A 17,779-nucleotide genomic window follows, 5' to 3' on the forward strand; every position below is an offset into this window, starting at 1 on the left:
AGAGTCCTCCATAGCTCAGGCTAATTACAGTAGGACACAGGAACAAAAACAAAAAAGAACACCCCGTGCTATTAATATGTTGCCCCCAACTGATAACCAATACAGCAGTCTTAATATATCAAAGCCGCCTATAGCGGTACAGTCACAGAATAGTAGTGTATAAAAAAGTCTATATCGGTACTCAAATACCTCCGTTAACAGTCACTAGTCACAGGGGTGTATGTTCAACCGAATCCGATGACTGTTATTGTATATTGAGATATATCTAATACTTAGTATAACGTGATGGAAAATTTTGGGGAATGCACTTTTAGGGAAAATAGACATCGTAATCTGAATTTATTAAGTTTAGATAATAATTCAGCAGATTCAGCTTCCAATGATCCTGAAACCCTATTTAAAACACTAGATAATTACATATTGCATAATATTGTACCAAGGGGTCTGAGGATATTCAAACATCCAGCCTTTGAGCTGGATGAAGTGGAACATGCAACCGAGTGGGATGAAGCATTGCACGAATGCTCCATTAAATTAATCAAAATTTTGGTGAAATATAGGGAACAGAGATTAGAGAAAAATAAAATTGAAATTAAAAATATAATACAGAATATACAGGGATATAAGAATGAGGAGAAATGGATCAATAGAAATGCTAGCATTCAATCTAGAATTAAAAAATTAGATGTTGAATTACAAGCAAAGAAACATAAGAAATTGTTAAGGGATATGGAGGACTTCAAAGAAAATAAAGTGTATAGTTATAAACAAGAAGCTAATGAAGCTAGGTTAGCAAAACAAACCAATAAGGTAAGCGGTAATACAACATACACACTTACCAACACCAATAATATAGATCACGCACAATATGTGGAGGAATCCAGAAGCAATTTTTCCCATTATAATCAGCCGGGGATTGCAAACAATAATCAAAACAACTATAGACAATCTCAACACTATAATGAATCTAACTTTAGAAGAAATTACCAATTTAGGGATCAAAACATGCGAATAAATTCCCCTGTATATAACCGAAGACAGTCTTTTAGGCCAAGATTTTCTTCCAATCAGAAAGACTCTCCCACAAACTGGAGGAGAAACAGCAATTCCCAGTTTTTTAGGAATGAACCCCCTAACCCTAGAGGTTTCTATTCCACTAGGGACCAGGATTCTGATTGGCATCATGTCCCCATCTCTAATAGATTCGAACCCTTGTATAATCACCACACTAGAAATGGAAATTGGGAAAAGACAGGGGCTAAACCTAAAACCAATGCCGTGGTGAATAACCAGCAACATTTTTTAGACCATCGAGAGAACCCCAAGGAACCAGATTTAATAGTACCTCCAAACCATGCCCAATCCCAAATAAGATCGGGAAAAAGACCGTTAGAAATAGACGTGGAACAAGAGCTGGGAGAAGAGTACAGGCATCTAGAGAGAAGAAGGAAGAATTAGATAATGCTAGAACAGAGATTTTTAATATAGCTGATATTCCCTTGAGCAACAATGATATTCGTCTACTTAACAAGGGGCTAAACTTTGCACCCAAATCCAAACCTAATAAGTTTGAGACTTTTGTAGATGTACATAAGTACATAAGGAAACTCACCCTGAAAAGACACTATCTTAAAAATCCTATTAATAGATCTGACACACAGGTGGAATATATTCAGGCATCAGATATAGAAACCCTTAGAGTCCTACACAATTTAGAAGAAGAGGGTAATATGGAGCCAGATGGTGGATTTAGTAATGGGGCTAGGATTGACGACAATATAGAAATAGAGGAACTTCTCAATATCTCTCTACATGATTTGGGACCTGAAATCCAACATTCAAATTTTAAGGGTAAATCTACATTTAACCCCATAGGGTCACAAGGGGAACAGATACCCCTTTTTACTAAACTGGTACTTAAAGATTTAGAAATAGCCTTTAAAGATGATAATAGTTTTATTAATAAGCACAACGATAATTTGACAATTTTAGAAAGAAAGGCTTTAGAAAATCTTAGTAACAATAGGGACATTGTAATCCGCTCTGCCGATAAGGGCGGCGGCATTGTCATACAAAAGAGAGACCATTACATGAGGGAAGCATTTAACCTCCTCAATGACAAATCTATTTATAAAATTTTGAAATTTGATCCCACCGTGGCCTTTAGTAAAGAATTAGAGAAACTATTGGCAAGAGCAAAATCAGATGGTATCTTAAACAATGATGAGTTTAGATTTGTATCAAACCCTTTTCCCACTACATCTTTGTTTTATCACTTACCAAAGGTCCACAAAGATGTAGCCAACCCGCCGGGAAGACCCATTGTGTCTGGGATCGGCTCACTTTGCGATAACTTATCCAAATATGTAGACTTTTATTTACAACCTCTAGTTAGTGAAACAAGAGCTTTTTTAAAAGATACTCAGGAAGTGATAAACAAATTTGAAGGGTTAGAGTGGGAACAGAACATGTTTTGGATAACGTGTGATGTTTCTGCTCTGTACACTTGCATCCCCCACGATCTGGGTGTCGAAGCAATTGAATTGGCACTCACGAGATCTAACTTTCCGCCAGAACATGCTAAGTTTTTGAGTGATAGCATTAGATTCATATTGTCCCATAACTATTTTAACTTCGAAGACTCAATATACCTACAAACAAACGGGACCGCGATGGGGACGACTTTCGCACCCTCATATGCGAACCTTTATATGAATCATTTTGAAAAGAAATACATATGGGCAGAAAATGCCTTTGATAGAAATATTATACAATATAGTCGCTATATCGATGATATTATCATCTTATGGCAGGGCAATGAATCTGAGATCCAGGATTTCTATGGCTACATTAATAATAATGAATTCAATTTGAAATTCACTGGGAATCATTCGAGCGTATCCATTGAATTCCTGGATCTAATCCTGTACAAAGATGAATTCAATAAAATTGCAGTCACCAACTTTAGAAAAAAGACGGAAAGAAATAGCTTTATCGATTACTCCAGTGCACATAAAAAGAGCTGGAAACAAAATATCCCTTATAGCCAGTTCCTCCGTATGCGCAGGAACTGTACTCATGAAAACAATTTTTATTTGGAATCAGAAATATTAGAAAATAAATTAATTCGGAAAGGTTATGATAAGAAACTCTTGGGAGTTGCAAAAGAAAAAGCTCTGCAAAAGGATAGGAAAGATCTATTGACAAATAAGAAAAATGGAAATAGTAGCCACTTAAGAAAGGAGGGGGAGACATCTATAAGGTTTATAACAACATATAATGAGGGAGCAAAACAAATTAGAAGGATCCTTAATAAACATTGGTCGATTTTAAAGGCTGATCCCATTTTAGGAAGCCAACTAGGAAACAATCCAGAGTTAACATTCAAGAAAGGGAAAAATCTCAAAAACATTTTAGCCCCTAGCAGATTGAAAAGACCAATGGAAAATAAAACTAACAACTCTTGCTGGCTGACGGGTAAAAAAGGAACCTTTAAGTGTGGAAAGAAAAATTGTGTAATGTGCCAACACATAAACAACTCTATTACATTTACTAATTCTGATCACTCACAACAGTTTAACATCAAGATCAGGAGTAACTGTCATTCTACATATGTAGTGTATCTCCTTGAGTGTGGGTGTGGCCTGTATTATATAGGCCGCACAAAAAGAAAAATAAAGAGGAGAGTATATGAGCATATAAATAACATTAAAGAGAAATATCCCAAACATAGTGTTCCCAGGCATTTCATGGAGGCACATAATTGTAACCCTAGCAGTTTACGTATACAGGTCATAGACTGGGTGCCTCCTAAAGAGGGTAACAGACTCCTTAAACTGCGTAAATTAGAAACTTTATGGATCTATAAGATGAAATGTTTGACTCCATTGGGGCTGAATATTGACATAGATGTGGCAGCACACATGTAAGCACAATGTTTGGCGGACAGACAATATCCTTGTATATACGTACTATATTAATATCTAGCACATTCAAACTAGAAACCTGTATTAATTTGTATTTTCAGCAAATTTTAATAGACAATTCTAATGCATGGTTTATCATTTTTTAGTATGCATAGGTTATTTTATATTGTGTATAAATGTATTTATTTTTAATTTATTACACATGCTTATGTTTTAACAGATTTCATTTTATCAATATTATGAAATGATAATCATTTTTGTGTACAATTTTAAGTTATCTTTGTCTCGCAATTTTATGTATCTTTTAATGTGTGGATCAGAAGTTAAATAGTTAAACCTGGATTGCACACAGAAAGGGGTGTGCTATCCTAGAATGGAGGCAAAATTTGATTGGTTAATCAAATCCATATATAGAACAACTTTACAGGTTAGACTCACCTGTCCTCTTGAGAAAGCCCGTTCGTTATACGGGAGAAACGCGTTGAGGTTAAAACATACACCATATAGGTGAAATTTTGAATAGACTTGCTACAATTGATTGCTGTGGGGGTCCAGCTACCACTTGGAGGACTTGTGGCTTTTGGTCCGGTCAGCATCAAGTTGAACACCTTTTTATTTGCCTTTTATAATTGGAATCCTGTAAGTGTTATCCTATTGGTGTGTCTAATGTATCTTTGTTAAATAAACCCACTTGAATCCGGATGCGCTCTTTGTTTTCTCTTCTAGGACACAGGAAATAAACAATCTTTCTTTCATGTAATTAGCAAGAGTCCATGAGCTAGTGACGTATGGGATATACATTCCTACCAGGAGGGGCAAAGTTTCCCAAACCTCAAAATGCCTATAATTACACCCCTCACCACACCCACAAATCAGTTTTACAAACTTTGCCTCCTATGGAGGTGGATAAAAAATCTAAAGGTAAATTTAGGTCTAATAATCGTTTTCGTTCCTTTCGTCACAATAAGGAACAAAAGCCTGATCCTTCACCCACAGGAGCGGTGTCAGTTTGGAAACCATCTCCAGTCTGGAATAAATCCAAGCCTTTTAGAAAACCAAAGCCAGCTCCCAAGTCCACATGAAGGTGCGGCCTTCATTCCAGCCCAGCTGGTAGGGGGCAGATTACGATTTTTCAAAGAAATTTGGATCAATTCAATTCACAATCTTTGGATTCAAAACATTGTTTCAGAAGGGTACAGAATTGGCTTCAAAATAAGGCCTCCTGCAAAGAGATTTTTTCTTTCCCGTGTCCCAGTAAATCCAGCGAAGGCTCAAGCATTTCTGAAATGTGTTTCAGATCTAGAGTTGGCTGGAGTAATTATGCCAGTTCCAGAACAGGGGCTGGGGTTTTATTCAAATCTCTTCATTGTACCAAAGAAGGAGAATTCCTTCAGACCAGTTCGGGATCTAAAAATATTGAATCGTTATGTAAGGATACCAACATTCAAAATGGTAACTATAAGGACTATTCTGCCTTTTGTTCAGCAAGGGCATTATATGTCCACAATAGATTTACAGGATGCATATCTGCATATTCCGATTCATCCAGATCACTATCAGTTTCTGAGATTCTCTTTCCTAGACAAGCATTACCAGTTTGTGGCTCTGCCGTTTGGCCTAGCAACAGTTCCAAGAATTTTTACAAAGGTCCTCGGTGCCCTTCTGTCTGTAATCAGAGAACAGGGTATTGTGGTATTTCCTTATTTGGACGATATCTTGGTACTTGCTCAGTCTTCACATTTAGCAGAATCTCATACGAATCGACTTGTGTTGTTTCTTCAAGATCATGGTTGGAGGATCAATTTACCGAAAAGTTCATTGATTCCTCAGACAAGGGTAACCTTTTTAGGTTTCCAGATAGATTCAGCGTCCATGACTCTGTCTCTGACAGACAAGAGATGTCTAAAATTAATCTCAGATTGTCGAAACCTTCAATCACAATCATTCCCTTCGGTAGCTTTATGCATGGAAATTCTAGGTCTTATGACTGCTGCATCGGACGCGATCCCCTTTGCTCGTTTTCACATGCGACCTCTTCAGCTCTGTATGCTGAACCAGTGGTGCAGGGATTACACAAAGATATCTCAATTAATATCTTTAAAACCGATTGTACGACACTCTCTGACGTGGTGGACAGATCACCATCATTTAGTTCAGGGGGCTTCTTTTGTTCTTCCGACCTGGACTGTAATTTCAACAGATGCAAGTCTGACAGGTTGGGAGCTGTTTGGGGATCTCTGACAGCACAAGGGGTTTGGGAATCTCAGGAGGTGAGATTACCAATCAATATTTTGGAACTCCGTGCAATTTTCAGAGCTCTTCAGTCATGGCCTCTTCTAAAGAGAGAATCGTTCATTTGTTTTCAGACAGACAATGTCACAACTGTGGCATACATCAATCATCAAGGAGGGACTCACAGTCCTCTGGCTATGAAAGAAGTATCTCGAATACTAGTATGGGCGGAATCCAGCTCCTGTCTAGTTTCTGCGGTTCATATCCCAGGTATAGACAATTGGGAAGCGGATTATCTCAGTCGCCAAACGTTACATCCGGGCGAATGGTCTCTTCACCCAGAGGTATTTCTTCAGATTGTTCAAATGTTGGGACTTCCAGAAATAGATCTGATGGCCTCTCATCTAAACAAGAAACTTCCCAGGTATCTGTCCAGATCCAGGGATCCTCAAGCGGAAGCAGTGGATGCATTGTCACTTCCTTGGAAGTATCATCCTGCCTATATCTTTCCGCCTCTAGTTCTTCTTCCAAGAGTAATCTCCAAGATTCTGAAGGAATGCTCGTTTGTTCTGCTGGTGGCTCCAGCATGGCCTCACATTTTTTGGTATGCGGATCTTGTCCGGATGGCCTCTTGCCAACCGTGGACCTCTTCCGTTAAGACCAGACCTTCTGTCGCAAGGTCCTTTTTTCCATCAGGATCTCAAATCCTTAAATTTAAAGGTATGGAGATTGAACGCTTGATTATTAGTCAAAGAGGTTTCTCTGACTCTCTGATTAATACTATGTTACAGGCTCGTAAATCCGTATCTAGGAAGATATATTATAGAGTCTGGAAGACTTACATTTCTTGGTGTCTTTCTCATCATTTTTCCTGGCATTCTTTTAAAATTCCGAGAATTTTACAGTTTCTTCAGGATGGTTTGGATAAAGGTTTGTCTGCAAGTTCCTTGAAAGGACAAATCTCTGCTCTTTCTGTTCTTTTTCACAGAAAGATTGCTAATCTTCCTGATATTCATTGTTTTGTACAAGCTTTGGTTCATATAAAACCTGTCATTAAGTCAATTTCTCCTCCTTGGAGTTTGAATTTGGTTCTGGGGGCTCTTCAAGCTCCTCCGTTTGAACCTATGCATTCATTGGACATTAAATTACTTTCTTGGAAAGTTTTGTTTCTTTTGGCCATCTCTTCTGCTAGAAGAGTTTCTGAATTATCTGCTCTTTCTTGTGAGTCTCCTTTTCTGATTTTTCATCAGGATAAGGCAGTGTTGCGAACTTCTTTTAAATTTTTACCTAAGGTTGTGAATTCTAACAACATTAGTAGAGATATTGTGGTTCCTTCATTATGTCCTAATCCTAAGAATTCTAAGGAGAGATCATTGCATTCTTTGGATGTAGTTAGAGGTTTGAAATATTATGTTGAAGCTACTAAGACTTTCCGAAAGACTTCTAGTCTATTTGTTATCTTTTCCGGTTCTAGGAAAGGTCAGAAGGCCTCTGCCATTTCTTTGGCATCTTGGTTGAAATCTTTAATTCATCATGCTTATGTCGAGTCGGGTAAAACTCCGCCTCAAAGGATTACAGCTCATTCTACTAGGTCAGTTTCTACTTCCTGGGCGTTTAGGAATGAAGCTTCGGTTGATCAGATTTGCAAAGCAGCAACTTGGTCTTCTTTGCATACTTTTACTAAATTCTACCATTTTGATGTGTTTTCTTCTTCTGAAGCAGTTTTTGGTAGAAAAGTACTTCAGGCAGCTGTTTCAGTTTGATTCTTCTGCTTATAATTTCAGTTTTTTTCATTATAAGATTTAAACTTTATTTTGGGTGTGGATTATTTTCAGTGGAATTGGCTGTCTTTATTTTATCCCTCCCTCTCTAGTGACTCTTGCGTGGAAGATCCACATCTTGGGTAGTCATTATCCCATACGTCACTAGCTCATGGACTCTTGCTAATTACATGAAAGAAAACATAATTTATGTAAGAACTTACCTGATAAATTAATTTCTTTCATATTAGCAAGAGTCCATGAGGCCCACCCTTTTTGTGGTGGTTATGATTTTTTTGTATAAAGCACAATTATTCCAATTCCTTATTTTTAATGCTTTCGCACTTTTTTCTTATCACCCCACTTCTTGGCTATGCGTTAAACTGATTTGTGGGTGTGGTGAGGGGTGTATTTATAGGCATTTTGAGGTTTGGGAAACTTTGCCCCTCCTGGTAGGAATGTATATCCCATACGTCACTAGCTCATGGACTCTTGCTAATATGAAAGAAATGAATTTATCAGGTAAGTTCTTACATAAATTATGTTTTATTTCTATAAAAAAAAATGGCACCTTTATACTCCCAATGGCTGAGGCACTCACCACCTCCTAGACCCAGACAGTACACAGAGAGCAAATTCCTCTGATAGCAAGCTCAGTCGGGAAAGAGGAAATGACCACTCCCGGTCACATGGTGCGCAAAGCAGTACCTCCCCTGCTATGAGAAAAGCACGCCAAGCTATACAAACAGGTTTCACTTTCATTTCCAAAGTGAAAATGAAACCCGTTTGTTACAGCCAAAAACACACAGCCTATGAGCCCAAATAAAACTCACACATAAAGCAGCATTAAATCAAACAAACACAGACTGATTAATCCCCACTGTTCAATAATCCCCCTCAGAGGATCTAAACCCTTGAACCTATTGAGGTATAAGGCGCCACACTGTGACCCTGTGTTTAGAGTTTTCAATGTGTGTAAAATTGAAACGATCTTACCTCCAGGGTTCATGTTGTGGAAAAGAAACACAGCCTCTCAAGTGTGACAGTCTTGTAGCAGCGCTCCGGACATGGACTTGAGTGAGAAAAGCAGGCAGTGAAACTCGTCAACACTGATTGCTTAGGAGTTGTTAGCTGACAGTCTGGATGGATTTGCAGAAAGACTCTCCCTGAATCTCCAGACTCTAACTTTCGTCAATGAACTCATTGAGAGGCTGACATGACTACTTAAAACTCCAGTCACATATCGAAGAGCAACTACCCCTCTAAGGACTTTTCTGAAATCTTCTGACACTTCTTTGCCACCTCCTGTGATGAAAGGCAAAGAATGACTGGGGTAATGGGGTAGTGGGAGGGATATTTAAGCCTTTGGCTGGGGTGTCTTTACCTCCTCCTGGTGGCCAGATTCAGTATTTCCCAATAGTAAGGAATGAAGCCGTGGACTCAATTTAGATGAATCGGTGCCCGGTTTTTAATAATCCTATAAAAAACAAGGCCGCTTCATCAAAATTTACATTTCACTCGTTTTCTTCAAATACTTACCCTTTAATCCTGACAGCCGTTACAGCGCTTCCTCTGCCCGCTGCAAGCCCTCTTTGTGGGTCCAAAATGACAAATCCGTCTTCCTGCAATCACGGCGTTGCCTCAGGCCATGATTCGCCCAGGGGGGGGGGGGAGCCATGATTGGAGGAAGATGGATTCATCATTTCCGACATATGAAGAGGCTTCCGCCGGTCGGGGGGGATTGCTGGAGCAGCTGTGAAGATTTAAAGGTAAGTATTTGAAGAAAATGAAATAAATTAAGCCAAAAGCTACCAAAGTGGCCGACAGCTAAAAGTAATTTACGGCTCCATTTTAGTACCAGGTTTCCATTGAAGCGGTTACCACTTTGCGTGTGGTCGCCCATTTCATGTAGGTGTAAGTTACCATTGAGTAAACGCTTCCACCCGATATGAATGTCGAAAAAAATGAATAGTTTACTATGGTAACCCGACCTTACACTACACTCAATCGCAAATACGGTGCCGCACTATATTTTACTCGTCACTCGCTGTAACTAATAACTAATGCATGCACAATATCTACCTCTCATCCGCAACCCCCCTGCAATAACTAATGTATTAACCACTAAGCCGCAATGCCCCCACAAAGCAAAGTATCTATATAAATCTATTAACTCCTAATCCGCCATTAACCCACATCGCAATTACCCTAATAAATCTATTAACCCCTAAACCGCCATTAACCCACATTGCAATTACCCTAATAAATCTATTAACCCCTAAACCGCCAATAACTAATCACTAAGCCCCTAACCTAACATGCCCTAAATTAACCCCATTACATAAATTAAAATACTAAATTACATTTAAAATAAAAAACCTAACATTAATTTAAAAATAAACAGTTTAAATTAAGCGAAATTAAAGAAAAAAAAAGTCTAACATTACAAAAAATAAACAAATTTATCTAAAATAAAAAAATTATACCCAATTACCTAATTCCTATGAAATAAAAAAGCCCCCCCCCAAAAAAACAAAAACACTAATCTAATACTTTACTACCAATAGCATATAAAAAGGTCCTTTTGTAGGGCATCGCCCTAAGTTTAACAGCTCTTTTGCAATAAAAAAAAAACAAAGTCCCCCCTCTAAAAGTAAAACCCCCCACTCACCAAACCCCCAAAATAAAATAACTTAACTCTAAAAAAAACCCTAAACTACCCATTTCCCCCAAAAGGGGCATTTGTATGGGCATCTTTTACTGCTCTTAAAAGGGCATTCAGCTCTTTTAAGATGGCCCAAATCCCTAATGTAAAAATGAAACCCCCCCCAAAATGTAAAAAAAAGCCTAACTCTAACCCCAAGATAGGCACTCATGGTTCCTTAAGTCCGGCAGAGAAGATCGTGTTCCAGACGGCAGTGAAGTCTTCTTCCAAGCAACCGCCATCTTCTTCCAAGCCTGGGACCTCTTCCTTCTTTTTCCTGTACCGCGGAACTGAAGACCAGAGACCGCTGAGCCACGAAGTGTGGAGGATCCTCTTCGTACGGTCACCGCCGCACACTGAATAGGAAATTCAAGGTATGTAATTAAATATGGCGTCCCTTGAATTCCTTTGATTCTTCAAATTCAAAATCAGCCAAAAGGATGAAAGCTACTGAAATCCTATTGGCTGTTGAAAAAAAACATTACATATAATTATATAGTAAAAATCAGCATTACATGAAATATGCACACAATGGTATAAATATACCGAATACTTGTGCTCTTGATACAAAGGGATTTATCAGATATATAATGTCCCCTTTATATATACAGTATGTGCTATTATCAGTTCTTGTGGCTTCTAACTAACATGAAAACATCTAACAGACATAATATAACCTAATCACTGAAGGGCGCGCTCAAGATGCAGTATAATCATTAATCTAGAACAAAAGTATATATGATGGGGCAATGTTAAGCTATCATAGATGAGTATATACACAATAAAGGCAGAAAACAGTAAATTATTAGATACTGTAGTGAAAATACACTTGCAATTGTGAAAAAATTAGACAGTCCTTTATATGTTCTTCAAAGGATAACGATTGCTGTAGCGGCTGCCTCCTCCTCACTGGATGGTCCAGGTGGTACTATATAAGATAAAACAGAATGGAGGGGCGCCTCATGTGTGGTATCATCTATTAATTAACAACGAGTCACAGAACTATTGCCAAATGGGTACTCACAAATTTGGAGAGCACACTTATGTGCTGGTAGGGGCGGGCTGCAGAATTAGAAAGGTGTAACAGCTCACCCACTTGAAGGCGCTCTTGGCGTAAGATGGTGGTGCTATAAGGGAGACAAGAAATACGGGCACCACATGTGCAGACTATTAATGGTACAACCACAACAGATTCCTTAATGTGGAGGGTACTCACATATTCCCAGAGCACACCAATGTGCTTGTAGAAGCAGGCTGCAGATTGGTAGAGGTGTGGCAGCTCACCCAAACTCTAGGTATCTTGATATTTGTATGATAATGTGTTCCCTCAGGTGCTGGGCTGGTCTCTCATAGGTGAACAATGGCAGATGGTGGGTAGAAATGAATCCACTCAAAGGATAAAAGATATATCCAAATTTATTTAAAAAAGCATAAAAGTTTAAAAACAACAGCACAATGATTGCTGATGAGAGTGGATAACAGGGTGTCCAATAATCACCCAATCATGCAACGCGTTTCACGGTTCACAGACCGTTTCATCAGGCATAAAAAATCATAATAAATCATGCTACCCTTCACTGCCTTATATACCTCACTAATGAACAGAACAAAACACCTCTTTTTGCTGGAGAATGATTGATGTGGTACACCTGTGTGGGTTAGTCCAAATCACTGGCCTAGAGGTGAAAAATCCCTCTTGACTCTGTAAACACTCACCTATGTTTGCATTTATTAATCTATTCTCTGCAGTACAATTATCTGGTGGAATAAACTTCATAACTAATCATTGTTATTAAAAAGCTCCAAACTGGTGAACATGTAAATAGGTTCCCTTACTGGGATAGATGATCCCTCCCACCCCTTTTATTTTACACATTTGAGGTGGTATAACCCTTCCAAAGATATTTTGGCAGTCTGTATTTGACAACACTATGATTGATGTGGTACACCTGTGTGGGTTAGTCCAAATCACTGGCCTAGAGGTGAAAAATCCCTCTTGACTCTGTAAACACTCACCTATGTTTGCATTTATTAATCTATTCTCTGCAGTACAATTATCTGGTGGAATAAACTTCATAACTAATCATTGTTATTAAAAAGCTCCAAACTGGTGAACATGTAAATAGGTTCCCTTACTTGGATAGATGATCCCTCCCACCCCTTTTATTTTACACATCTGAGGTGGTATAACCCTTCCAAAGATATTTTGGGAGTCTGTATTTGACAACACTATGATTGATGTGGTACACCTGTGTGGGTTAGTCCAAATCACTGGCCTAGAGGTGAAAAATCCCTCTTGACTTTGTAAACACTCACCTATGTTTGCATTTATTAATCTATTCTCTGCAGTACAATTATCTGGTGGAATAAACTTCATAACTAATCATTGTTATTAAAAAGCTCCAAACTGGTGAACATGTAAATAGGTTCCCTTACTGGGATAGATGATCCCTCCCACCCCTTTTATTTTACACATTTGAGGTGGTATAACCCTTCCAAAGATATTTTGGGAGTCTGTATTTGACAACACTATGTGATGAAAAGTTATATCGAAATTCGTGTCAATTTAAATGTTTACTTCAATTTGTCTAGTTTAAACTACTAGTAGCAACTAAAACTGTATAATTCCTACTTTGTTATGAACACATACAGATCGTGTAGCGGTTCTATGTTGTTATTTACTAGCCTGAACACTCTTATTCTATTGGTCAAAGCTGCTATGTGGGCAGTGGCCGCGTGACGTGGAGGCCGACCGCCACTACCCACTTGTTACCCAGAACCAGTAATTGTTCATATTGTCATTTGACAGGGTGCCGTCTATGATAGACGCCCCCTGAGTCTCTAAGATTTGACAGTCTGCTTGGAAGCCATCTCAGCGGTCCACTGACCGAACAGAGTTCCGTTTACAAGTCCCAATCGCAACAGCCAAAAAGCCCTTCTTATAGAAGTATAGAGATCGTCAGCCTCGCAACTGTAGTTGCGGAAATATCAGATTTGTATGCAATGATAACCCAACCGAGGACCTGCTTACAGTTTTCCTCAAAAGTGGGTGTGTGTGTAGCCTGGCCAATCACTTTCTTAATCCGGATTGCAGTTTTCCTCAAAAGTGGGTGTGTGTAAACTAGCCAATCACTCTCTTAATGCAAATTAGTTTGTGATTGGCTGACATGTCAGTATGTGCATAGCGATTGTTGCGATACTCGCAACAGTGTCACTCTAGTTCTTTATTGTAGAGTGTGTTATATTGTTTGTATGGATCGGGAGTAAGTGATTTTCCTTTTTTACTACGTGTGTGTTACAATATTATTGTCGTTTCTCAAACCGCTATATAATGAACTTTGTGTCTTGTGTTTCTATTCGCCGGCATTTATTTCATTCTCTGGCTAATTGCCTACCAAAATCTTTATATAATACTAATATAATAATTGTATTATATAAAGATTTTGGTAGGCAATTAGCCAGAGAATGAAATAAATGCCGGCGAATAGAAACACAAGACACAAAGTTCATTATATAGCGGTTTGAGAAACGACAATAATATTGTAACACACACGTAGTAAAAAAGGAAAATAACTTACTCCCGATCCATACAAACAATATAACACACTCTACAATAAAGAACTAGAGTGACACTGTTGCGAGTATCGCAACAATCGCTATGCACATACTGACATGTCAGCCAATCACAAACTAATTTGCACTAAGAGAGTGATTGGCTAGTTTACACACACCCACTTTTGAGGAAAACTGCAATCTGGATTAAGAAAGTGATTGGCCAGGCTACACACACACCCACTTTTGAGGAAAACTGTAAGCAGGTCCTTGGTTGGGTTATCATTGCATACAAATCAGATATTTCCGCAACTACAGTTGCGAGGCTGACGATCTCTATACTTCTATAAGAAGGGCTTTTTGGCTGTTGCGATTGGGACTTGTAAACGGAACTCTGTTCGGTCAGTGGACCGCTGAGATGGCTTCAAAGCAGACTGTCAAATCTTAGAGACTCAGGGGGCGTCTATCATAGACGGCACCCTGTCAAATGACAATATGAACAATTACTGGTTCTGGGTAACAAGTGGGTGGTGGCGGTCGGCCTCCACGTCACGCGGCCACTGCCCACATAGCAGCTTTGACCAATAGAATAAGAGTGTTCAGGCTAGTAAATAACAACATAGAACCGCTACACGATCTGTATGTGTTCATAACAAAGTAGTAATTATACAGTTTTAGTTGCTACTAGTAGTTTAAACTAGACAAATTGAAGTAAACATTTAAATTGACACGAATTTCGATATAACTTTTCATCACATTGTGTTGTCAAATACAGACTCCCAAAATATCTTTGGAAGGGTTATACCACCTCAAATGTGTAAAATAAAAGGGGTGGGAGTGATCATCTATCCCACTAAGGGAACCTATTTACATGTTCACCAGTTTGGAGCTTTTTAATAACAATGATTAGTTATGAAGTTTATTCCACCAGATAGTTGTACTGCAGAGAATAGATTAATAAATGCAAACATAGGTGAGTGTTTACAAAGTCAAGAGGGATTTTTCACCTCTAGGCCAGTGATTTGGACTAACCCACACAGGTGTACCACATCAATCATAGTGTTGTCAAACACAGACTCCCAAAATATCTTTGGAAGGGTTATACCACCTCAAATGTGTAAAATAAAAGGGGTGGGAGGGATCATCAATCCCAGTAAGGGAACCTATTTACATGTTCACCAGTTTGGAGCTTTTTAATAACAATGATTAGTTATGAAGTTTATTCCACCAGATAATTGTACTGCAGAGAATAGATTAATAAATGCAAACATAGGTGAGTGTTTACAGAGTCAAGAGGGATTTTTCACCTCTAGGCCAGTGATTTTGACTAACCCACACAGGTGTACCACATCAATCAGTGTTGTCAAACACAGACTCCCAAAATATCTTTGGAAGGGTTATACCACCTCAAATGTGTAAAATAAAAGGGGTGGGAGGGATCATCAATCCCAGTAAGGGAACCTATTTACATGTTCACCAGTTTGGAGCTTTTTTTTTTTTTTTTATTGAGGATGCAAAAAGCAAATCACAAACTAGCAAATAAATACAATATACTCATTAAGAGATTACAAAAAATTTCAAGTACATTACAATATCAAGTGTATACAGGTAATCTAAAAGGGAAAATAAGCATTAGTAAACTGCTCTAATATACAAAAGTGATTTACCCATTTAAATGTGAACCTTCTAGTGGACTTGGGAGGCCACTCTTGGACCTCATACATAAGCAGAATAAAACAGAGATGGTTATCATGGAATAAGGGAGACCACTTTTGGGCCTCAAAGCAAACCTCTTTTTTTTGTTTTAATAATTAACTTAAGTAGTGCACACTATAAATATTAAATTATAGAGTGTGAGATAGCATAAACAATGAGAATATATATAGTAGGTAAAATTTATGTTGGTATGCACATGAGAGACTCACAAGTGTATAGGAGGACTACTCGTATTAGGTATAGAGTTATATAGCATTGATTAACTCGAAGAAGATTGCTGTGAATCCTCTGCTATGAGGAATTTATGAGCCATGGGGATTGCGAGATATAGGCATGTCATATTTTAAATGCACAATACTAGGTGTAGAATTAGGTTTAAGGTCCATAGTATTATTGGTGCATTATGTGTTATGGGAATATAATTGTCAATGTGAGATATGTGCAACAAGCTGAAAAAGTGGGTGGACAGGGGGATCTGCCAAAAAAAAAAAATAGACTTGTTCAATTGACTTATATCAAGGTGGGTACTGCTGTAGCCTAGTAGGAAGCTTTTAATGTTTTCCAGGGAGGCTCCTATCTCTAATTCAAGGTATCCTATATAAATAGGGGATCTGAACGGGTAAATGTACTAGTAGTTAGGTAGTTAGGCCAGGGGGAGTACCCTAGTCAAAATTGTGCTGGGCTTCCAGGTTAAAAATATTTTCAAATGACCACTGGAGGAAGCAATTACTGGATAATAGCAATCAGGCTTATGGACAGGTAATGTGTATCATCAAAAACCTTATAAGATAGCTTAAGAGCCAAATATATTATAGCCAATAGCTATTGCAGGCTTTAAAAGTTTGGATATAAGAGAATAGGTATAAACACATTCCAACCTGTGCACATTAACTAGAGTTACAAAATAGGTTACATCTATAAAATTAAACTAGCATTAGACCTTAGACTAGAAAAAGTGAACACATTATACAGTAATATACGAGTAGTTAACTGTACCTCAGACAGCTTATAAAGTATCGTCTCTGGGGTATGCAGAGTAAATCGTCATGTATAGAAACACTGCAATGAGCAATTTCTAAAGCAGGTAGATTGAAAGAAGAACATTTGCAACAGTTGAATATAGGTTGAAACACAAGCCATGAGTACATAATAAATAACACATCAGACTCTATGCAAGCTAGCCTATTCCATAACAGATATTCAGATGGTGCTCTGTTGACACTAGTCCGTCAACCCGGATACTGTTTGTGCCTGTCGGCATCTAGAAAGTCAAGGCTAATAGCAGAAATACCTTATATGGCGGTAGTTCAAGCTGTATGATGCTATTAAAATCAGTGATACCACTATCCAGTGCATTACAGAGAATTGATAACCTTGCAGGGCGATCCGCTTGTAAAGGCAAATGCTCACGTTTCCCATATCTAGGACATGGGTCAATAGTTCTCTTTGCAGAGCCGCTGTATGATTTAATTGTCGAGTGTGGGTGGGTAGGCTAAGGCACACAAATCTTAATAAACATAAAAAGTTCCTAATGGCACTTATCTTGCAAGGAATAACAGCGCAGCATGTTGGGGTATAGCGAGTGGGAAAGTTTGCAGTTTGCATTAGCGTATCCCCCTCAAGATTTTAACCGACACCAGTCATCTCGCTATCTCGGCTCAGTACAGTGGCAGAATATTGGATGTAGTGCAAATAGATCACCACGGTTTCAGCATAGTTCATAAAGCTGGTTAAGTTGTTATACTGCTGATCCGGTGACTGTGGGCTGAGTAGTAGTGCAGTCCTCCATGTGGGTAACATCAGGATTCCCATAACGCTAGCGTCTTGTATGGGAAGTCCATCTAAGGTCGCTCTGAACTTTGATTTTACCAACTCTTGACCCGGCCAGC

The 17,779-nt window shown here is 38.5% G+C and overlaps 1 protein-coding gene across 1 annotated transcript; it reads left to right on the plus strand.

Annotated features, from left to right (window-relative positions):
- Window positions 1-285: 285 nt before the first annotated feature.
- LOC128661318 (GATA zinc finger domain-containing protein 14-like) lies at window positions 286-1,458 on the plus strand. Its single transcript, XM_053715586.1, has one exon. It carries the CDS (start codon window positions 286-288, stop codon window positions 1,456-1,458), a length of 1,173 nt encoding a protein of 390 aa, XP_053571561.1.
- Window positions 1,459-17,779: the final 16,321 nt, after the last annotated feature.

The sequence above is a fragment of the Bombina bombina genome, chromosome 5, assembly GCF_027579735.1.
Source record: "Bombina bombina isolate aBomBom1 chromosome 5, aBomBom1.pri, whole genome shotgun sequence".
NCBI classification, from domain to species: domain Eukaryota; kingdom Metazoa; phylum Chordata; class Amphibia; order Anura; family Bombinatoridae; genus Bombina; species Bombina bombina.

Coding starts and splice junctions, on each gene's coding strand:
- LOC128661318 (XM_053715586.1), top strand. CDS start 286: ATGGAAAATTTTGGGGAATGCACTTTTAGGGAAAATAGACATCGTAAT.